This window comes from Hylobates moloch, unplaced genomic scaffold (assembly GCF_009828535.3).
Source record: "Hylobates moloch isolate HMO894 unplaced genomic scaffold, HMol_V3 SCAFFOLD_5, whole genome shotgun sequence".
NCBI lineage: Eukaryota > Metazoa > Chordata > Mammalia > Primates > Hylobatidae > Hylobates > Hylobates moloch.
The window spans coordinates 76,345,405-76,369,589 of NW_026652280.1; the positions used below are offsets into that span (position 1 = coordinate 76,345,405).

At 47.9% G+C, this 24,185-nt stretch overlaps 1 protein-coding gene and 1 pseudogene across 2 annotated transcripts; both read right to left on the minus strand.

The window, feature by feature from the left end:
- Positions 1-271: 271 nt before the first annotated feature.
- Positions 272-17,005, minus strand: UBE2L6 (ubiquitin conjugating enzyme E2 L6). 2 transcript variants are annotated; one of them, XM_032152921.2, is made up of 4 exons: positions 16,642-17,005; positions 9,054-9,149; positions 3,067-3,253; positions 272-1,130 (listed from the first exon to the last, which is right to left on the minus strand). In XM_032152921.2, exons 3-4 carry the CDS (start codon positions 3,176-3,178, stop codon positions 979-981), a joined length of 264 nt encoding a protein of 87 aa, XP_032008812.1. In that variant the 5' UTR covers positions 3,179-3,253; positions 9,054-9,149; positions 16,642-17,005; the 3' UTR covers positions 272-978. The 2 variants fall into 2 exon arrangements, with proteins under 2 accessions (XP_032008812.1, XP_032008811.1); XM_032152920.2 differs by lacking the exon at positions 16,642-17,005 and adding an exon at positions 16,383-16,511.
- On the minus strand, positions 16,739-24,185 carry LOC116468191 (small ribosomal subunit protein eS4, X isoform-like; annotated as a pseudogene).

Here is a 24,185-nt window from a genome sequence, read left to right on the forward strand (position 1 = left end):
CTGCACTCTAGCCTGGGTGACGGAGTGAGATTCTGTCTCAAATAAATAAATAAATAAATAAATAAATAAATAAATAAAATGGGGACATCATCCCTGTGGACCTTCTGAAAGCTCCTCTGTCCAAGGATGGCCTAATTTTCCATGGCCAACATTCCGTATGATGTTTGGGGAACATCCAAGGGAAGCAAGGTCAGAAATTTATGCTTAAATCCCTAGTCCTCTCTGGTCCTGATGAAACCACCCCATCCCCTCATCAAAGACTCAGTTGCACTCCAGAATTCATCTCTGACTTTAATGGCTTAAGCAAGAACATGGTTTCTGTGGCTCTCCCTGGACTGGATGCTGAAGGACACATACTTCACAGTCTGAGGCCTGGTCCCAGGAACTGGCAATCTAACAGGATGGCAAGGGGTTTTGAAACATATAGATTTTCAGGATGGAAGTTTGATTCTTCAGATTGTGACTCATCCGTGGAAAATAAATGGTTTAGCACCTAAATCTGTATATTCCCATCAGTGGCTTGGCTGACTCAGTTGTAAATAGGGTACCCTCCATCTGTCTCTCTCACCCATATGCTCCACTGTCCCCAGGTCCTCAGTGCCTAAGCCCTAGGGGGATTCGAGTTGGCTGCTGGATTCATTTCCTGCAAGCAGGCCTGCAAGGTGACCTGTCTCTCTAAGATGGAGAGCTGGAGAACTGGCCTGTAACTCTGCAAACTTAAACTCCCTTGGCTCTGGGGGATGCAAAGGGTGTGGGAAGGGTGCACCTGTGGCCAAGTGAACCTGGGAGTGAGTCCATACACAACACACACACTCACAGCTCCCTTCCCTCCACGACACACACACACAAACTAACGACTAACGACCTAAGAAGGGAAAAATGAATGGGGAATGGGCCACAGGGAGCTCTGGCCTTAGTCCATGAGGTGTGTCCATCCGCTATGCCGAGGATCCAGTGCACAGAGGGTCACAACATGAGTTAGGAGGGCCGGTCCACTCCGAATTGGAGGGTGAACTCTTCAGCATTCTTTCTGAACAGCTCCGGATTCTGTGTCAGCAGGTCAGCGAGGTCCATCCGCAGGGGTTCCTTGATATTCGGTCTATTCACCAGCACACTGAGGGCCTCCAGGACTGGGGAGAGACAGGCCAGATCAGGACATCAGGGCAGAGGGAAGGGAGTCATGGCTGCCCACTCCCAATGTCCTGACACTCCACACCCACTCCTTGGGGGAAAGGTTCCATCGCTTAGGATTACTCTATGACCAGATCAAATGTCCCGCTCATTCTTGGTTGGTGACACCCAAGGCCTTGACTGATTACATCAGTGGTTTTCAAACAACTACATTCCATGGCTTCAGAGAAGCTCCTCATCACGGGGGCCACTGAGATAAGTGAGGTTTCTGGGTCTTATCCCCATTTCAACAAAAACTGCTGTTTTCCTCCATTACATTGATAGTCCAAATAAACTTTTCCTTGGGCAAAAGGGGTCTAAGGCTAAAGACTGAAAACCACAACTGCCCCCTGGCTCTTCATCTTTCACAGATGCCTTTGGGAACCTAGTGAAGGCAGCAGCCCGTCTCCCGAGACAGACGTGCACATCCACATGCAAAACAGACAGTTCCCAGACCCCCTAAAGCTCATCCAAGGACCACTCCTCTCCCTGCTCCTACTCCCACCAACCTAAGGACTTTCGTTTCCTGAGTTAAAAACTCCTGAGCTGGTCCAGGTGGAGGATTGCACACTGATTCAGCCACAGGCTCTAGAGCTGCATTGTTCAATATGGTAGCCATTAGCCACATGCAGGCATCTAAATTTAAATGAATTAAAATCAGTCTGGGCACGGTGGCTCACGCCTGTAATCCCAGCACTTTGGGAGGCCAAGATGGGTGGATGGCTTGAACTCACAAGTTTGAGACCAGCCTGGGCAATATGGCAAAACCTGGTCTCTACAAAGCATGCAAAAATTAGCCAGGTGTAGTGGCACGCTCCTGTAGTCCCAGTTACTCGGGAGGCTGAGGTGGGAGGATGGCTTGAGCCCACGAGGTGGAGGTTGCAGTGAGCCAAGATTGCATCACTGAACTAACTGCCTGGGCAACAGAGACAGACCGTGTCTCAATAGAAAAAACAAAAAGGATTAAAATTAAGTACAATTAAGAATTGAGTTCCGGCCAGGCGCGGTGACTCACACCTGTAATCCCAGCACTCTGGAAGGCTGAGGCAGGCGGATCACCTGAGGTCAGGAGTTCGAGACCAGCCTAGCTAACATGGCAAAACCCCTCTCTACTAAAAATACAAAATTAGCTGGGTGTGGTGTCATATGCCTGTAATTCCAGCTACTCGAGAAGCTGAGGCCGGAGAATCACTTAAACCCAGGAGGCGGAGGTTGCAGTGAGCCAAGATCGCGCCACTGCACTCCAGCCTAGGCGACAGAGCGAGACTCCGTCTTAAAAAAGAAAAAGAATTGAGTTCCTCAGTTGCAACAGCCACATGTGGCTTGCGAGTCAGCCAAGTGCCGCCGTTTGTCATCTGTATGACCTTAGGCAACCACTTCACCTCTCACATGCCTCAGATGTCCGGGTCTATTAAACAAGGCTAATGACAACACTACCTCACGGGCTTGTGGAGGAAATAAAGATGAAGTCGGCATGTGATGTTTTTAGCACAGTGCCGAAAGTGCTCAGTCAAGTGACAGGTATTATCATTACGAGGCCAGTTCCTTCCACTGTCATTTAGGACACCGAGTCCCAGAAAGGAATGAAAACTTGCCCAAAGTCCACAGGGGGAACAGCGGGCTTTCTTATCCCGAGCCCTTCCCTGTGCAGCCAAGCTGCCTCTCCCATGAACCGCAGCAATGCTCCTCTGTCACGACTGCACAGGTATAAGAACAGAGGCAGGAGGAGGTCAGTCTGTCCAGTACTGAACTTCTATCTCATAGTAAGTTCAGCCAAGACTCACAATTTTTATCTCCTCTCTTTGGGGCTTTTCAAGCTCAGAATAAGCTGTGAACCCCCTCTCCAGTAATCTCTACCCGGTATCAGTCCCTCCTCCAGGCAAAGCCCAGCCCCACCTTGGCAAGTCTTGGTGCAAGGCTTCCAGTTCTCATTGCTGATGATGGGCAGGCAAACTTGACCGTTCTCGTCCACGTTGGGGTGGTAGATCTTGGTTGTGAATTTGATCATGGGAGGCTTGAACGGATACTCCTGCGGGAAGCTGATGCACAGGTTGAAGGCTTTGAGGTGGTAGGGAGGTTCATCCTGTGCAGAGAGAAAAGGGGTCAAGCTCTGGTCTGGTTTTCCTCCCTTCCTGCCCCCATCCGAGGGTCGTAGACATCCTCTGCTTCACTCCCAGGAGGAATCATGAGCCAGGATACACACAGCACCTACATTCATTTGACAATTGAGTCATGGATTAGTGAAAATGTGAAATCACCAAAGGGCACTGGCCTGGGAGGCAGAGAAGTCTGATCTTGGCTTTTGCTGTGTGACCATGGGTGAGCCACTTCCCACCTCTAGTCCTCAGTTTCCTCATTTGAAAAGTGGATAAAGATGGACTAGATGAGCTCTAAGGACCATCTCAGCTTTCAAGACTTTCTGAGATTATGGAAGAAAAGGATGGAACATCCTTTCTTAAAACATTAGAATGGGGGTGAGGAAATGGAGAAAATGAGGAAATCCTAAGAACCCAGGAGCTTAGGAAAATAAAATGGTGCAGCTGTGATGGAAAACAGTATGGCCATTTCTCAAAAGATTAGACACAGAATTACCATATGATCCAGCAGTTCTACTTCTGGGTAGATACCCAAAGAACTGAAAGCAAACAGGTATTTGTATACCAATGTTTCTAGCAGCCAAATGGTGAAAGCAAACCAAGTGTCTATCAATGGATCAATCAACAAAACGTGGCATATACACACAATGGAGTATTATTTAGCCCTAAAAGGAATGAAATTCTGATATATGCTACAACATGGATGAACCTTGAAGACATTATGCTAAGGGAAATAAGCTAGACAAAAAAAGGACAGATATTGCAAGATACCACTTATGTGCAGTACCTAGAATAGTCAAATTCATAGAAACAAAATACAAAAGTGGTCACCAGGTGCTGGGGAAAGAAAGGAATGGGGAGTTACTGAAGGGGTACAGAGTTTCAGTACAGGTAGACAAAAAGTTCTAGAGATGAATGGTGGTGATGGTTGTGCAACAATGTTTGTTTGTTTACTGAAGCAGGGTCTCGCTCTGTCACCCAGGCTGGAGTGCACTGGCATTATCATTGCTCACTGTAATGTCAACTTCTGGGCTCAAGTGGTCCTCCCACCTCAGCCTCCTGAGTAGCTGGTACTACAGGGGCCCACCACCATACCTGGCTAATTAAAAATTTTTTTTTGATAGGGTCTCACTATGTTGCCAGGGCTGGTCTTGAACTCCTGGCCTTGAGCAATCCTTTTGCTTTGGCCTCCAGATTACTGGGATTACAAGCATGAGCCACCATGCCCAGCTGTAATCCTATTTAATGACACTGAACTATATACTTAAAAATGGTTAAGATGGTAAATTTTGTTATGTGTATTTTACTATGATTAAAAACCAACAAACTCAGGGGCTGGAGTGACCTAGGGGTTGGGAGCTGCAAGGAGCCAGCAGAAGACCCTCTAGACTTTGAGCGACCTGAACACTTTTCTGAGCACCTATCTGTGCTGTCCTGTGCTAAGGGCTTGACATGCATTAGCCTGTGCAACAGAGTATGGGGGTCACACAGACTCCGGAGCCACCCTGCCTGGGTGTGATTCGACTCTGACACTCACTAGCCATGTGATCTAACTAGGCCGGGCGCGGTGGCTCACGTTTGTAATCCCCGCACTTTGGGAGTCCAAAGTGGGCGGATCACCTGAGGTCGGGAGTTCGAGACAAGCCTGACCAACATGGAGAAACCCTGTCGGCCGGGTGGGTGTCACCTGTAACTACACTTTGGGAGGCCAAGGCGGGCGGATCACAAGGTCAGGAATCGAGACCATGGTGAAACCCTCTCTACTAAAAAAAAAATAGCCGGCTGGTGGTGGGCCTGTATTCCACTACCGGAGAGGTGAGGCAGAAAAGGCGAACGGAGGCGGACTTGCAGTGACCGAGATTGGCCACTGCACTCACCTGGCGAGACGAGACCTCTCAAAAATGCAAAATTAGCCGGGCGTGGTGACGCATGCCTGTAATACCCACTACACGGGAGGCTGAGGCAAGAACTGAGAGGAGGAAATTGAACCTGGGAGGCTGACGTTGTGGTGAGCAGAGATCACACCCTTGCACTCCAGCCTGGGCAACAAGAGCAAAACTCCGTCTCAAAAAAAAAAAAAAAAAAGAGAGAGAGATGGAGTAAAAAAAAGTAGGAAGATAAAGAAAATATCCCATTTTTTACGGTCTCAGTAAGAAGAAAAGGCTGCGCCTATCAGTCAGAGAAGGCCAACGGCTGAGGCCTCAGAGCAGGATGGGAGGGTGCTGTGGTTGGATGTCTGTCTCCTCAAATCTCAGGTTGAAATTTGATCCCCAAGACCTGCGCGGCGGTGGCTCACGCCTGTAATCCTAACACTTTGGGAGGCTGAGGCAGATGGATTGCCTGGGCTCGGGAGTTTGAGATCAGCCTGGGCAACATGATGAAACCCCACCTCCACTAAAATACAAAAAAGTAGCTGGGCGTGGTAGCATGCGCCTGTAGTCCCAGCTACTCAGGAGGCTGAGGCATGAGAATTGCTTGAACCCGGGAGGCAGAGGTTGCAGTGAGTCTCGCTCTGCACTCACTCCAGAGTGAGACTCTGTCACCAAAAAAAAAAAGGAAAGAAAAGAAAAGAAATTTGATGTTGGAGGTGGGGCCTAGTAGGAGGCGTATGGGTCCTGGGGGCAGATCTCCCACGAATGGCTCCGTGCCAACTTCACAGTAATAAGAGAGTTCTTACTCTATTACATACTGAAAAAGCTGGTTGTTTAGATCCTGGCACCTGCTCGCTCTCTCTCTTTCACTTCTTCTCTTGACATGTGATCTGTACATGTATGTGGCTCCCTTTTGCCTTCCACCGTGAGTGGAAGCTTCCTGAGGCCTCACCGGAAGCAGATGCTGGTGCCATGCTTTTTTTTATTTTTTGAGATGGAGTTTCACTTTGTTGCCCAGGCTGGAGTGCAATGGCATGATCTTGGCTCACTGCAACCTCTGCCTCCCGGGTTCAAGCAATTCTCCTGCCTCAGCCTCCCAACTAGTTGGGATTACAGGCATGCGCCACCACATCCAGCTAATTTTGTATTTTTAGTAGAGACGGGTTTTCTCCATGTTGGTCAGGCTGGTCTTGAACTCCCGACCTCAGGTGATCCACCCTCCTCGGCTTCCCAAAGAGATGGGATTATAGATGTGAGCCACCAAGCCCGGCGCCATGCTTCTTGTACAGCCTGCAGAAGCTTGAGCCAAATTAACCTCTTTTCTTTATATATTATGCAGCCTCGGGTATTCCTTTACAGCAACACAAATGGACTAAGACAGGGGTATCAGTGTGTCCTGCCTGAAGGGGCTTCTTTCTGGGCTTCGTAGGACTTAAAAGAGGAAGGAGGTAGCAGAGTCATGGAGCTGAGAGCTCCAGGGACCTGTCCCAGCTCTGCCTCGAGCTTGCTGTATGACTGAGCTTTCTCTGAGGATCAGTTTCTTCATTTGTAAAAGGGAGAAGTTGGACCAGAGGATTCCATGCTGTATCTTACAGTCAGTTGAGAAAGCCCCACTACCTTCTAAGTTCTAGGTTAAATAAAGTATTTTGCTACTTTTTTTGTTTTTTTTTTTTGAGACAGAGTTTCACTCTTGTCATCCAGGCTGGAGTGCAATGGCCCAATCTCAGCTCACTGCAACTTCCACCTCCCAGGTTCAAGTGATTCTCATGCCTCAGCCTCCTGAGTAGCTGGGATTATAGGCTCCCACAACCACGCCCAGCTAATTTTTGTATTTTTACTAGAGACAGGGTTTCACCATGTTGGCCAGGCTGGTCTCAAACTTCTGACCTCCGGTGATCCACCCACCTCAGCCTCTCAAAGTGCTGGGATTACAGGTGTAAGCCACCGTGCCCAGCCTGCTACTTTTTAAAAAATTTTGAAAACTATTCATTTTTCAGGGAGTAGTTAAAAGAGAAGACCCTGGAGTCCGCTGAATTCTACTCCCGCCACCTTATTCTGACTGACCACAGACCAGTTACTTAACCTCCTTGGTTTCCATCTCTGCAATTTCAAGAGGAAGACAACCTTCCCCATTGGATGTTTGAGAGGATTCAATATAACCTCATATGTCGTGTACTTAAAACAGCACTTGGTCCACAGGAGACTCTCAAGCAATGAGAATTCTTACTATTAGCTTCAACAGGCTCATCGAGCTGAATCCTTCCATGACCAAGATATGACAAGTGGGGCCACTTTGGTGAACACATAAACTGAGACTGAGCCTTTGAGGAGGAATTTGTCTGCTATTCCAAAAGACCTTTCCCAGTTCTCCTTCCTCTGCCAGTCAACCATCCCCTCCTTTATGGCCTCACCAGGCACCTTCAGGCCCCCTTAGCTGATTACTTACATCAAGCCTTGGTCCTCCAGCTCTGGGATTCCTCCCAAGTATCATGTTTCTTCAGGACTCCTATATGGCTGGAAGGTCTTTGGCCAGTTCCTGGGGCACACTTAACCACCTTGGTCTTGCCAACCATTGAGGTCCTCTGATTTCATAGTATTCTGCCAAACGAGACCTTTCCTAGGTTTTCCTATCACCCCCGCTTTCATCATCTCAAAGCTGGTCTCCTTGGAGGTATAATCAGTCCCTGGAGCTCCTTTGAGCATCTTCTCCCAGCACCTGAGGCCTAGAACAGGTGTCCTCACTCTAAGCCAGGTAAGTGGATCGTTTCAACACAGTAACCCAAGGGACTTGACAGAGGTTCCCATGTTGATCTGACTCAGGCCTTTCTCTACTTTTCTGGACTATAGGTCAGTTTAAAGAGAAGATGACACAACCTAGGCCACTGCATTGTCAATAAAAAGTAAATCCTGCCGGGTGTGGTGGCTCACACCTGTAATCCCAGCACTTTGGGAGTCCGAGGTGGGCAGATTACTTGAGGCCAGGAGTTTGAGACCAGCCTGGCCAACATGGCAAAACCCTGTCTCCACTAAATATACAAAAATTAGCCTGGCATAGTGGCACATGCCTGTAGTCACAGCTACTCAGGAGGCTGAGGCAGGAGAATCGCTTGAACCCCAGAGGTGGAGGTTGCAGGAAACCGACATCGTACCACTGTACTGCAGCCTGGGTGACACAGTGAGACTCTGTCTCAAAAAAAAAAAAAAGTCCAAATCCTAAATAATAAGATGAATTGTTACTTTGATATTCCAAAGAGCTTGGACTAACAAAAAGTTCAATGTCTTAAATTTTATTTCCAAGTAATGAAAAGTGTAGATTGATTTCTCAAAGTATGTTTAGTCACTAATAATCGGATGAAAAAAAGAGAGATCTTGCACTCTGAAAACTATTTTGGAATACTGCTTTCAGAGAGACTTTATCAAGAAAATACCAAATAATAAACAGAGAAAAAGAAGAACAGTAGAAATGAGCTATTTGTGTTTTCATATGTAACAATTTTCTGAAATAAGACTAAAGAAAAACAAAATACAATTTAGGTTTGCAGGAGCAAATTCTACCAACTGTGAAAGCCTGGAAGTTTATCCCTACCCCTTGACAAAGGTCCAAGAAATCTTCATTTCTTCTTCTTTTTGATGCTGGTTGTCTCCTGAAGTTCTGTGGTGGGCTTGGTGGCTACTGGTTTAAAGGAAGGGGTCTCCTACTAAGTCAAAAGTCCTTTGGCATCTTTATCAGAAGATGAACCTCAGAAGTATCTGGATCTCAGAAGCAATCAATTCAGAGAGGCCCCCTCCAGCAATGATAACCTCCAGTAAAAGGATCTCAAGCAGGGAAAATTCTTGCCTAGTCCCAACCCTCCCTGCGCATGTCCCTGGCCTAAGTTGGCCCCAATCCAAAGCCATGGTCCCCATGGATACTCACGGGTAGGAGGAGAGCGTGCCACACCAGGACATTGGCATCATCGCTGGACAGGTTCCGCAGGTACGGGGGAGGCTTCTTCTGAAGATCCTCTAGCTCCTGCAGGGGACACAAGTGAGTGGGCAGTTGGCCTAGTCCTCCCTATTTCAGCCCCCTCCCGCTGCCCCAGAAGCAAGCTGCCCCAAGTTCAAAACTGGCCATCTTAGGGGCAGAAGCCGGTAAAGTCAGAGCCTACATTTACTGAGCACTTAGTATGTATCAGGCATGGTGCTGGTGCTTTTTCTTTTTTTTTTTTTTCGAGACGGAGTCTCACTCTGTTGCCCAGGCTGGAGTGCAGTGGCGCGATCTCGGCTCACTGCAAGCTCCACCTCCTGGGTTCACGCCATTCTCCTGCCTCAGCCTCCCGAGTAGCTGGGACTACAGACGCCTGCCACCACGCCCGGCTAATTTTTTGTATTTTTAGTAGAGACGGGGTTTCACCGTGTTAGCCAGGATGGTCTTGATCTCCTGACCTCATGATCCGCCCGCCTCAGCCTCCCAAAGTGCTGGGACTACAGACGTGAGCCACCGCGCCCAGCCAGTGCTGGTGCTTTAAATAAATTTTCTGACTGTGGCCTCACCACAACTCTGGTACACCTAGGTACTAGGTGCAGGGAAAAATACATCACTTCTCCCAGATATTAAAACTTGGGAGTAAGTGCTCTTAGGAGGTTTTTCTCCTGAAAGCAGGGTACTTAACCTCTGCTCTCTAGCCTTCTTCCTAGAAAGTCACTAGGTTCTAATTCCCTTCCTCTCTTCCTTTCTTCCTTCCATAAGCATCGACTGAGCATCTACAGCAAAGACATGACCCCACCGCTTCAAACTCTGCCAGATCAGGGCTGGAGAAGGGAAATGACTCCGGAAGACCATAGCAGAGAAGAACTCTACACACCAAGCGGGGAAACAAGGGGGCAAGGAGTGACTCATCTTCCCAGAACTGTGGCCCAAGCACCTGAATATCCCTTTTGAATTCTCCCAACAGCCATTACTGAGCATCTTCTACTGACATTTAACTGAGACAGGACCCAGTCCTCAAGAATTTCAGTAGAGTAATGGACGAAACACGGATGTGATTATGTGAATGTGTATGGATATACAGTAGGGAAGGAGATGAGAGGGGAGAAGGAAGGCTTCACAGAGGGTGCACTCTGAGCTGGGCCATGCAGAATGAACAGGAATCCATAATGCAGAGAAGGGGAGAAGCACCAGGGCAGAGGGCCCAGATGGGGCACATATGTACAGTATGTCCTGCAGAAGGTGAATAGATAGTACAGGAAAAGGGTTCCAAGGTCAAGTATATTTGGGAAATCTAGGCTAAAGACGTTTCTTCACTGGAGAACTTCCCAGAGCCTTTAATATGCTATTGTGTACGGTGATTGACCAAGCTGTGGGCCCACGGCATGCAGTACTTCTCAAACGTATTTGACAAAGGAATGCTGCCCCTCTTTTAGGGTCCATCTTGTGGGACTACAGGCCTTTTCTTGTTGGGGAAGATAAAAAGACAGTCAAGGGCAGGTCACATTCCTCTGGAACAATGAATTAGTACAAACCAGTGGTTCTCAACCAGGGGCGATTTTACCCAGCCAGGGACATTTGGTAATATCTGGGAACTTTGTCCCGTTGTCATAAGTCGGGAGAGTGGGTAGAGGCCAGAGATGCTGATAAACATCCTAACAAAGAATTATCTCGCCCAACAAGAGGGGAGACCGCTGCCCTGCAGGGTGAGTCTCAGGCCTGGTCACCTTCACCACAAGCTGACTGAAGGGCCTTTGGGCCTTAGGTGAACATCAGCAGTAGTACCCTGGCAGTACTCCTCATAGACCCGTGGTGGTGGTGGACAAGGGGAGAGACTCCTATATCTGGGGAAAAGGGAGGGAAGAGTGGGAAGGACTGTGTCCTGTGGTTTCAGTGCCAGCTTAGCTGCAGTAGAACAGAGCACTAGATAGATTTCTAAGGTTTCCGACTCCAGGCCCTGGCCTGTGGACAGCAACTGTGGACCTCTCTGGGGCCCAGCAGGGAACTAACCGCCCTAAAGGGAAGGACACAAGCCTGGCTGACTTCACCACCTGCTGATTGTAGAGCCCTAGGGCCTTGGGCAAACGTAGGACATAGCCAGGTAGTGATTACAGCGGGCTTTGAGCAAGACCCAGTGTTGTGCTGGCTTCAGGCCTGACCCAGTGCAGTCCCAATTCTGGTGACCATGGGGATGCTTGTGTCACACCTCACCCAGCTCCAGGGAGCTCAGCACAGAGAGTAAGACTCCATTTGTTTGGGAGAAAGTAAGGGAAGAAAATGAGAGTCTCTACCTGGTAATCCAGAGAATTCTTCCTGACGTTATGCAAAACCACCAAGGTAGTAACCTCTAAGAGTCTGCAAGAACTACAGTGTTACTAGGCTTGGAGTGCCCCCTAATGTAGACATGGCTGCAGTGACCAAAACTTAGATTACAACAGCCAAGCCCCTTTGAATACCTAGAAAGCCTTCCCCAGAAGGATGAGTACAAACAAGCCCAGACTACAAAGACTATAATAAATACCTAACTCCTCAGTGCCCAGACACCAACAAACATCCACAAGCTTCAAGACGGTCCAGGAAAACATAGCCTCACCAAACGAACTAAATAAGGCACACGGGGCCAATTCCAGAGAAACAGAGATATGTGACCTTTCAGACAGAGAAATCAAAATCGCTGTTTTGAGGAAACTCAAAGAAATTCAATATTTCCTCCACAGAGAAGGAATTCAGAATGCCATCAGCAAATTTTTTTTGCCATCAACAAATTTAACAAAGAAATTGAAATAATTAAAAAGAATCAAGCAGAAATTCCGGAGTCGAAAAATGCAGTTGAGGCCGGGTGCAGTAGTGGCTCATGCCTGTAATCCCAGCACTTTGGGAGGCCAAGGCGGGCAGATCACCTGAGGTCAGGAGTTCGAGACCAGCCTGGCCAACATGGTGAGTTCCCGTTTCTTCTAAAAATACAAAAATTAGCCGGGCATGGTGGTGCATGCTTGTAATCCCAGCTACTTGGGAGGCTGAGGCAGGAGAATTGGAGAGGCAGAGGTTGCAGTGAGCCGTGATCACGCCATTGCACTCCAGCCTGGGCAATAAGAGTGGAACTCTGTCTCAAAAAAAAAAAAAAAAAAGAAAAGAAAAAGATGCAATTAACATACTGAAACGCATCAGTCTTTTAATAGCAGAATTGATCAAGCAGAAGAACTAGAGTGCTTAAAGACAGGGTATTTGAAAATACAGTCAGATGAAGCAAAAGAATAAAAGAATATACAAAGACTTTGGGAGGCCGAGGCGGGTGGATCACGAGATCAGGAGATCGAGACCTTCCTCGCTAACATGACGAAACCCCATCTCTACTAAAAATACAAAAAAAAAAAAATTAGCCGGGCGTGGTGGTGGGTGCCTGTAGTCCCAGCTACTCAGGAGGCTGAGGCAGGAGAATGGTATGGACCCAGGAGGCAGAGCTTGCAGTGAGCCAAGATTGTGCCACTGCACTCCATCCTGGGCAACAGAGCAAGACGCCGTCTCAAAAAATAAAAATAATAAATAAACAAAGAATGAAGTATGCCTACGGGATCTAGACAATGGCCTCAAAAGGGCAAATCTAAGAGTTACTGGCCTTAAATAGGAGGTAGGGAGACAGACAGGGCTAGAAAGTTTATTCAAAAGAGTAGTAACAGAGAATTTCCCAAATCTAGAGAAAGATATCAATATCCAAATATGAGAAGGTTATAGAACACCAAGCAGACTTAACCCAAAGAAGACTACCTCAAGGCATTTAATAATCAATCTCCCAGATGTCAGGGATAAAGAAAGGGTCCTAACAGCAGCAAGAGAAAATAAACAAATAACATACAATGGAGCTCCAATATGTCCGGCAGCAGACTTTTCAGTGGAAATCTTACAGGCCAAGATAGAGGGGCATGACATATTTAAATGAAATACGGCTGAGGGAAAAAATCTTTTACCCTAGAATAGTATATCCAGTGAAAATATCCTTCAAACATGAAGGAGAAATAAAGACTTTCCCAGACAAACAAAAGCTGAGAGATGTCATCAACACCAGACCTGTCCTACAAGAAATGCTCAAAAGGAGTTCTTCAATCAGAAATTTAAAAGAATTTTAATGAGCAATAAAAAATCATCTGGGCTGGGCATGGTGGCTCAAGCCTGTAATCCCAGCACTTTGGGAGGCCAAAGCCGGTGGATCACCTGAGGTCAGGAGTTCGAGACCAGCCTGGCTAACATGGTGAAACCACATCTCTACTAAAAATACAAAAATTAGCTGGGCGTGGTGGCGGGTGCCTGTAACCCCAGCTACTCGGCAGGCTGAGGTAGGAGAATCACTTGAACCCGGGAGGCGGAGGTTGCAGTGAGCTGAGATCGTGCCATTGCACTCCAGCCTGGGCAACAAGAGCGAAACTCTGTCTCAAAAAAAAAAAAAAAGAAAGAAAAACACAGATTAATATAACACTGTATTTATGGTGTGTACACTACTCATCTTAAGTAGAAAGAGGAAAATATGACCAATTAAATATAACTACAACAATTTTTCAAGAGGTAGACAGTACAATAAGAAATAAATAGAAATGGCCGGGCGCAATGGCTCATGTAATCTCAGCACTTTGGGAGGCTGAGGTGGGTGGATCACCTGAGGTCAGGAGTTCGAGACTAGCCTGACCAACATGGAGAAACCCCGTCTCTACTAAAAATACAAAATTAGCCAGGCATGAGGGTGCCTGCCTGTAATCCCAGCTACTCAGGAGGCTGAGGCAGGAGAATCACCTGAACCCGGGAGGCAGAGGTTGCGGTGAGCTGAGATGGCACCATTGCACTCCAGCCTGGGCAACAAGAGTGAAACTCCATCTTGAAAGAAGGAAGGAAGGAAGGAAGGAAGGAAGGAAGGAAGGAAGGAAGGAAGGAAGGAAGGAAGGAAGGAAGGAAGGAAGGAAGGAAGGAAGGAAGGAAGGAAGGAAAGGGAGAGAAAGAAAGAAGGAAAGAAATAGAAACAACAAAAAGTTAAAAAGCGGAAAGACGAAATTAAAGTATACAGTTTGTAATAGGTTTTTTTTTGTTTTTTGTTTTTTTGAGACAGTGTCTCACTCTGTCACCCAGATTGGAGTCCAGTGGCACAATTACAGCTCGCTGCAGCCTCAACCTCCTAGGCTCAGGTGATCCTGCCACCTCGGCCTCCCAAGTAGCTGGGACTACAGCAGTGTGCTACCATCCCGGCTAATTTTGGTACTTTTTGTAGAGATGGGGTTTGGCCGTGTTACCCAGGCTGGTCTCAAACTCCTGGGCTCACGCAATCCGCGAACCTCAGCCTCCCAAAGTGCTCATATTACAGGAGTGAGACACCACGCCTGGCGTTTATTAGTTTTCATTTTGCTTGTTTGTTTATGCAATCAGTGTTAACTTGTCATCAGTTTAAAATAACAGGTTATATTATTTACAAACCTTGTAGTAACCTCAAATCTAAAAGCATACAATGGATACATAAGAGTTATGTGACCCAAAATGTCAATAATGATGAGGTTGAGAAACTGAAGCCCTCCAAACCCAGTCCACAAGTGGGGAGGGGTCCTTTAACACTGTGGACCATTTGAACTTTCTCTGCCTTCCCCCCACCCCCAACATATAATACAAACACATCCCATGCCCCCCTCCTATCTCTCAGCCTATGTTCTATTTCTGTTCAACCAATAAGCTGCTTCTGGTGCCTTCCACCCAGAGTCAATGGCCCCTCATTTATCTTTACCCCAAATTAGAAGCATCTGCACTCGTAAGAGTTTCTCTATCATCTGTGACTCTTTGGCAAGAACAAAGCCCAGGGCTGACCAGAGAAGATCTGGAATAGACATTTTCCTGACTTTACTATAACTGGGCACACTTGGACTTTATCTGTTTAGGATGAGTTCTGCCAAAACTTTCCCAAAGCCTAAGGAAGTTGAAACCCAACCTAAAACACACAGTTCTTTCCTACTGCCTACTAGGAAATCACTTGACTCAGAGGAACAGAAAATGAAAGTAGAAAGGCCATTAAGAGAGCCTGCAGGCTGGAGGCCTGTGGACCTGGTTTCATATTCCAGTCCCATTGCTCCTTACTGAAAGACTCTGGACAAGCAAGTTATTTTCTCTGCGCCTCAATTTCCTCATTTGTAAAATGCGGGTATATATTACTTATCTCACAGAACTGCTGTGAGAATTAGATGAAATAACCACGTAAACTGTTTGGCATGTAATGGTTACAGTGCAATAAATTCTGGCTCCCATCTCTCTTCCACTTGGCTGGAAAGACCCTCTGCCTCATTTTGCTGCCAACCTCCAGATTTAGTATCTAGACCAAGCCTGCTCTGGGCATCCCAGTCTGAGGCCATTTTCTTCTCAGAGGCTGAGGGTAGCAGGTACCCTCTTCCTCCCCTAGAGCCTGCCCCTCCACCCTGCAGACTGGAAGGGGCACTTCTGAAAGACTTGGGGTGCCAGATTCACTTCACCAGGATCACCTTCCTCCCTAATCCATCTCCAAACACCCTGGGTTTTCCCACCTTCTGGAGGAAACTGCCCTCTCCCCATCCTTCCAGATCTTATTTCAAATTGTGTCCCTGATAGGAATAAAATTCAACAAGAGACGGATTTGTGTTCATCTCTGTCCGCCCCACTCCCCACCTCCTAGAACAGGGCCAGCACATGTAGGCATTCAACACTTGTAAACTCACGAATGCAAGCCACCTACTCCAGGAGGCCTTCCAGGTCCACCTCCGCATCTTTTCCTCCAGAGAATACCCAGGGAACTTTGCCCCAAGTTCTAATCAGCATTCCGTGTTTCTCAGGACTCTAGTAATACAGGCATCAAATTATGGGATGGGCCACGGCTTATTCCAAGGCAAGGAATGGTCATCTGTTCATAACCCCCCACCAGCAGTAGCAGAATGCCTGGCACCAAGATGCCAAGGATGTTTCCTGCACTGGAGATGCACTCAGTTGTTACCACAAGTTTCAGGCAGGAAAAGCGAAATTGAAACCAGTTTTGGGGGAGCCGGCTCATCTTCACCACGCAAACAGCTCAAGCAGAGGCCTCCAAACCCCTAAAACCCCAGCTCTGGCCACTCTTGCAGGCCAGTCCTCCTCTGAGTAGAGGGCGGGGAGGACAGGGATTCAGCCAGCCCTGGTGCCCAGACAAATAAATAAATGTGCTCGGAGAGCCGCGGAGGGGATGCAGGGAGGAGGGAATGCGGGGGGCGAGGGGAGCCAAGAGAAAGGGGTCATCCTACACGCGGTTACCTTCGCCACTCGCACGCTCGCCGTCATCTCGGGACCGAGTGTGTGGCACCGGCGGCCTCCAGCAGGACCGAGCTCCGACCCGCGACACAGCGCGCCCCGCCCCGGGGACCCCACCCCCGGCAGCCCCTCCCACCCCTCCTCCCGCAGTCGCTGCGTGGGCCTCCCTGCACCCGCTCCGGCGAGGCCAGGAGGCCGCCGAGGGACTACCCGCCGGGCAACCGCCCGATCCCCGCGCGGAAGGCTCGGACCCGAGACTCACGGTCTTTGTGCGGAGACGGGGGCGGGCCTCGGGGCGCGCGGTCTGCTGATCCCTGCCTCCCGCCCGCGGGGGGGCGCCGTGCACCGGCTGCGAGCGCTCAGGGTCGCTGGGGGGCGCTCATACGGGTTCCAGTCTTCGCTCCGCCGGCGGCCGCACCGGGAGCTCTCCGGTCTTTGTCAGCTCCCTGCACGCCGCCCCAAATACACACTCGCCCTGAATAAATAAGGGATGCTCGCTGTGCAGACGAAGCACCGTGACAGTTCTTGGCGGCCTCCACCATCAGACCACCGCCTTGAGCCCCTGCCCCAGCGAGCTTCCGGAGTCGCTGAGCCTGCTGCTTTCCCTCCATGGGCCCAGCGCTCCATCTCCGGAACTGCGTGGGGGACGGCTTAGACCTGTGCTCTCCGAGCACCGCTCCCCGGCAGTCCGGGGATCCTTTGTGCTGCCCGGCGTTCGGCGCGGGCTGCGTTTCTCCCCGTGGCTTGGGGCAGAGCACCGCAAGGAGGCGCTGTTGGACCCTTTCTCTTTTGCTTCGGAGGTTCGGTCTACCATCATTTAGTCCTTTACTAGGTTTAGTATTTACTAAGTGCCTACTGTATGCTGGTTTGGGAAACAGTTGGTGGGGGAAGCCCCAAGACGGACTCAGGAGCCTCCTTTCCGAGAGAGAGTCTGCTTCCCCTCCCTTACTTTACTACTGGTCCATTACAAGCTGTGGGCCTAATGTGTGCCCCCATGCACAGCTGGAGTCCCCACCCCTCTGTGCAAGGACAAAGTAGTTGCAGCCCCTGAGCACCGAGCAGCATCTGGGGAAGATGAGACTTGTTGGGAGGGCCGATCCCCTCCTTCTCACCCTTCCCTACCTCCGTTTAGTCCAGACGAGAAAGGAAATCAGTATATTTTGAGCACCAGTTTGTGATCTCAGTACCTCACAGTTTTTTTGTTTCTTGTTTTTCTGAGAGTTTCACTGCCGCCCTGACTGGAGTTCAGTGGCGTTATCGGCTCACTGCAACCTCCGCCTCCCTGTTCAAGCTGTTCTCGTGCCTCAGCCTCCTGAGTACCTGAGATTTACAGGCTCGCGCCGCCACGACCGGCTCATTTTTGTATTTTTAGTAGAGTCAGGGTCTCCAGTTCCTGGTTTTAAGTAATCCACCCGCCTTGGCTTCCCCAAGTGTTGGAATTACAGGCGTGAGCCACCGTAATGTTTTTATCCAAGTATTTTGAAACCAAATGACTTCTCTGCTCAGATTTTGCAGAACGATTAATTGTTTCATTCAATTCAGTGAACTTTAACAGCATCTTCTATACGCCCGAAATGAATAGGACACTATGTAATCCCTTAACAGGGGTAGAGATGAGGGAACAAAGACATTCGAACCTGCCTGTGATCAACAGTCTCAGTCAACAAGCGCCTACTACTGAGTGGCAGGCATTGCCAACAGGAAACACCAGGATGAGAAAGGGGAGTCCCTGCTCCTGAGGAGTTAGTTCCCAGACTGCTGAGACAGAGGGAGAGAATGCAGCCCCTGATTTTTAATGATAATGCGACAGATAATCACCTGATACTCTGGGAGTATGAGGAGGGTCACTTTATCCCTCTTCAGGGAGGGGCAGAGGTTTCCTGGAAGAGAGAAAAATCCAAGTGTATTGTGAAACGTGATGAGTCAGCGAGAGTAAGAGCGTGGGATGAAGATGTTCTAACAAGAGGGAACAGCATGAGCAAATGGGGCAGTGTCTATGGAAACTGGAGCAAAAGCCTCTGTCCACGTATCGTAGCTCTCCTTTTCTTTTCTTACAGGAAGGCTGCATCCCGAGGTGAATTCACACTCATGGATATAGCTGGGTCCTAAGTCCCCACACAGTGGGGCAGCGCACAGGTGTGACTTTCATGTCCTTTCACGATGCAGACCTTTGTGTGTCAGAACAAGCCCCAGGGAGACTTGGGTTCTAGTTCCACATCTGCCCCCACGTGCAGTATGGCCTTGGGTGGTCGGCGGAAACTCCTATCTGCTTCCCAGGACCATTGTGAGGCTAAGCTGAGGGAAGTGGAGGAACTTTAAAAACTGTAAATCGCCGGGCGCAGTGGCCCACGAGTGTAATCCCAGCACTTTGGGAGGCCGAAGCAGGCAGATCACTTGAGGTCAGGAGTTCCAGACCAGCCTGACCAATATGGTGAAACCCCATCTCTACTAAAGATACAAAAATTAGCGGGGCATGGTGGCGGGTGCCTGTAATCTCAGCTAGTCAGGAGGCTGAGGCGGGAGAATCGCTTGAACCCAGGAGGCAGAGGTTGTAGTGAGCCAAGATCACACCATTGCACTCCAGCCTGGGGGACAGAGCAAGACTCCGTCTCAAAGAAAAAAAGAAAAGAAAATTCTAAGTCCAAAGCCGGGCGTGGTGGCTCGCGCCTATAATCCCAGCACTTTGGGAGGCCGAGGCAGGAGGATTACCTGAGGTCAGGAGTTCGAGACCAGCCTGGCTAACATGGCGATACCTCGTCTCTACTAAAAATACAAAAACTAACCGGGTGTAGTGGCATGCGCCTGTAATCCCAGCTACTGGGGAGGCTGAGGCAGGAGAATCACTTGAACCGGAGAGGCAGAGGTTGCAGTGAGCCGAGACAGCGCCATTGCACTCCAGCCTGGACAACAAGAGCAAAACTCCGTCTCAAAAAGAAAAACAAGAAAATTGTAAGTCCAGGATATAAACAATCAGGTTTGAATCCCAGCTCCACTATTTTTGGCTAAATAACCTTGGGCACATTACTTAACCTGTCTGCACCTCCATTTCCTCATCTGTTAAATGGAGCTCATAATAGTGGATGTGAGAAACAATGAGTTGATATTTGCAAAGAACTTAATTTTGAATGGTGGACAATAAGTGACAGTTATATTAATGATAACATAATAAATATTAAAATGATGTCAGGTGCCTGCCTAGGAGTGAATGTCCCAGGCTGTAGGAACAGATGCCTGAGCTTGCTCCCTTAGAACAATAGCAACACTATCTTCTCCAATAGGAGACCCTGTTTTACTTCTCTCTGATCTGGTCACTGGCATTTATTCATCTGTCTACAAAATTTATTGAGTACCTACTTATACAAGGCCCTGTACGGGGTACTCTGTGGGATTCAGGCACGGGTTAGACTGGCTCGTCTTCACCATTGAGAGGAAGAGACACACATCTGCGTGATGACAAAAGGTGGTAGGAGAAAGGCCTCTTAAGTGACATGCACATATGAGGTATGTCTCTTCCAAGACTGAGCTCTGCCAGCTGTAAGGCTTGCCAGTCTCTTATGAGGATAAAATGAGATGGTGTATGTGAGGAGACACCTTGTAGGTATGAAAGTATGTTATCTATTTATAATGCCTCTAGAGTTCTGGGCAAGAGGTTCAGGTTTTTCAAATGTCTCCAAGAACCTTCAGTGCATCTTCGAGGGAAGAATTTGGATCAGGAATGATCAGTTGATTTCCTTCCATGCCCATTCCTTGGGCTTGTTCCTATTTGGAGTAGGGACGGTTAATCTCAGAACTACCCCAGCTCTCCCCATCTTCCTAGAGCTTAAAGAATTTCCTGGGCCGGGTGCAGTGGCTCATGCCTATAATCCCAGAATTTTGGGAGGCCAAGGCGGGCAGATCATCTGAGGTCAAGAGTTTGAGACCAGCCTGGCCAACATGGTGAAACCCTGCTTCTACTAAAAATACAAAAACATTAGCCAGTCGTGGGGGCGCCTACCTGTAGTCCTAGCTACTTGGGAGGCTGAGGCAGGAGAATCGCCTGAATCTGGGAGGTGGAGGTTGCAGTGAGCCAAGATTGCACCATTTCACTCACGCTTGGACAACAAGAATGAAACTCCGTCTCAAAAAAAAAAAAAAAATTAGTGAGAATCTGTGCCCTGTCTACTTCATGGGGGGTTTTACCTGGAAGACTTTGATTCCTGCAAAGTGATGTGCACATGTAAGTTGTTTTCCTTAAGCAGAAAATATCCAATGATAGAAGTGTTCTAAAATGTGGCTGCCTCAGGACATTCAGATTAGCCCTCCTTAATCTCAGAACTGGAAGGGAGCTTTGAGATCATCTACAGTTGACGCTTGAACACTGCAGGGGTTGGGGGCATTGACCCCCGTGCTCAGTTGAAAATCCACAGATAACTTTTCACTCCCCCAGAACTTAACTACTAATAGCCTACTGTTGAACAGAAGCCTTACTGAGAACATAAAGTTGATCGACATATATTTTGTATGTTATAGAGATTATATACTGTATTCTTAAAGTAAGCTGGAGAAAAGAAAATGTTATTAAGGAAATTATAGGGAAGATGAAATATGTATACTGTTCATTAAGTGGAAGTGGATCATCATGTTTTCCATGTTGGTTGTCTTCATGCTGAGAAAGCTCAGGAGAAGGGGGAAAAGGAAGGCTTGGTCTTGCAGTCTTAGGAGTGGCAGAGGCATCAGGAAATCTACCTGTAAGTGAACCTGCACAGTTCAAGCCCATGTTCAAGGGTCAACTGCAGTGTTATATAACCACTCCCCACCACATCCCACTGGGTGGGATAAGAAAACAGGTGCCCAGATAGGGGAAATGCCTTGCCCCAGGTCACGGATTAGAACTCAGGGGAACTTAGTCCTGGTCTACTTAACTGCTCTGCAGGTTCTTCCCAACAGGCTCAGCCTCAGTCTCGTCCATGAATTTTTCCAAATTGGGCCATTTGGTGGGAGCGGCGGGGTTCCACCTCACTGCTGGATTGCCATCAGGAACAGCTGGTATTCAGGAAGCATCCCCTTGTCCTGAACCAGGATATGGTGAGTTCCATGGTCACAGCTGCATGACTCTGGCCCATGCAATTTATATCCTCCCTGCCTTGGTTTTCCCATCTATTTTCCTATGATTAGCAAGTATAGGTGGCAAACTGGTGGCCCAGAAACAAGTTTGATTTTGCAGGCTCTATGTGGCTTATACATGTTTTAAAATATGATGTCATAGAGGAACAAAAGTACCTTTTTCACTACCCTTCATCGTTCTTTGTTGGGACAGACCCCTGTAACCAAAAGACAGATTAAGAGAAAAACAAGTTTATTAACATATACACCTTATGAATACATGGGAGATACTGAGGGAAATGAATAAATCTCCAAGAGGTGCCCTAAATACCTTTGCCTGCTGAAGCAAAGAAGAAAAGTGAGGTGGCCAGGAAAAACACCATAAACAAGGGTAAGATTTGTTATGCAGATTTGAGTCCCTGCTTTTTCTCTTTATGAGAGTTTCCAGTGATAGACAAGCGTATTTGGGGATGACATATTCTGGTCATATTAGAGTAGCATATCTTGAACCCCATAAATGCAACATTTTTAAAAATGAGAGAACTGGTCAGGCATAGTGGCTCATGCTTGTAATCCTAGCTCTACAAAAATTTCTTTTAAAAATTTGGCCGGGTGCAGTGGCTCACGCCTGTAATCCCAGCACTTTGGGAGGCTGAGGTAGGTGGATCACTTAAGGTCAGGAGTTCGAGACCAGCCTGGGCAACACAGTGAAACCCTGTCTCTACTGAAAATACAAAAATTAGCCGGGCATGCTGGCACACGCCTGTAATCCCAACTACTCAAGAGGCTGAGGCCCAAAACTCGCTTGAACCCAGGAGGTGGAGGCTGCAGTGAGCCGAGATCATGCCTCTGCACTCCAGCCTGGGCAACAGAGTGAGATTCCATCTCAAAAAAAAAATTAGCTATGAGCAGTGGTGCATACCTGTAGTCCTAGCTATTCTTGAGGCTAACATGGGAGGATCACTTGAGCCTGGGAGGTTGAGACTGCAGTGAGCCATGATCATGCCACCTCACTCTACCCTCAGTGACAAAGTGAAATCACATCTCTTTAAAAAAAAAAAAAAAAAAAAAAGCAACTGAAGTACCAAACTAGGAAACTTAATCCAAGCAAAGGACTAATCTCCCTAATATATAAAGAGCACCTACAAATGAATAAAAATATCAATAGCTCTTGGAGGCCAACGTGGGTGGATCATCTGAGGTCAGGAGTTTCAGACCAGCCTGGCCAACATGGAGAAACCCAGTCTCTACTAAAAATACAAAAATTAGCTGGGTGTAGTGGCGCATGCCTGTAGTCCCACCTACTCAGGAGGCTGAGGCAGAGGAATTGCTTGAACCCAGAAGGCAGAGGTTGCAGTGAGCTGAAATCACACCACTGTACTCCAGCCTGGAGACAGAGCAAGACTGTCTCAAAAAAAAAAAAGCCATGGGTGGTGGCTCACGCCTGTAATCCCAGCACTTTGGGAGGCCGAGGTGGGCAGATCACCTGAGGTCAGGAGTTCAAGACCAGCCTGGCCAATGTGGTGAAACTCCATCTCTACTAAAAATACAAAAATTAGCTGGGTGTGGTAGCACATGCCTGTAGTCCCAGCTACTTGGGAGGCTGAGGCAGGAGAATTGCTTGAACCCAGGGGGCAGAGGTTGCACTGAGCTGAGATTACGCCACTGCACTCCAGCCTGGACAACAGAGCAAGACTGTCTCAAAAAAAAAAAAAAAAGAAAGAAAACAAAGCATGTAAAAGATAATTCAATGAAAACAACATATTAGTTTTTCCTAAATGTGTGAAAAGATCAACTATGTTCATAATAGGAGAAATACACATGAAAAACACACCAAAGTACCATTTTTCACCAGATTGACAAAAAAAGTTAATTAATCATGCCACATTATTTTTAATTATGTACAAAGATCTAACATGTCACCCAGGGACCATTCCACCCACTGCTCTGTTTGGCCACCAGTCTCTTGTCTCTCTCTTCAGCAATGGTGAGGCGGATACCCTTTCCTCAGGGAAGAGAAATCCATGGTTTGTTGCCCTTGCCAATAACAAAAATGTTGAAAAGTCGAGTGGCAAAGCTGTTGCCACTGGCATCTTTCACATGAACCATGTCAAAAGATCCAGGGTGCCTCTCTCTGTTGGTGATCACACCAATTCTTCCCAGGTTAGCACCTCCAGTCACCACACACAGGTTACCAGTGTCGAACTTGATGAAATCAGTAATCTTGCCAGTCTCCAAATCAATCTGAATGCTATCATTCACCTTGATGAGGGATCAGGGTAGCAGATGGTGTGAGCATCATGAGTCCCCAGATGAGGGATTCCTTTGGTGTCCACAAAGATTTTTCTCACTTTGCACCACTTGTACTTGGCCTCCTCAGGTGTAATATGATGTACAGCAAAGCAACCCTTGATGTCATAGATCAGACAGAAATTCCCTCCTGCCTTGCCAATGCTGATAACATCCATGAATCCAGCAGGGTAGGTTATGTCAGTTCGGACCTTGCCATCAATCTTAATGAACCGCTGCATGCAAATCTTTACTTCATCTCCTGTCAGGGCATACTTAAGTCTGTTCCTTAGGAAAATGATGAAGGGGAGACACTCTCTCAACTTGTGGACACTGGTGGATAGACAAGGAGCAAACACACTGGTCAATTTATGCAGCATCCAATGTTTTGGAGTTGCTGTCGTGGTTCAGATGCTTCTTGCGACCATGAGCCAT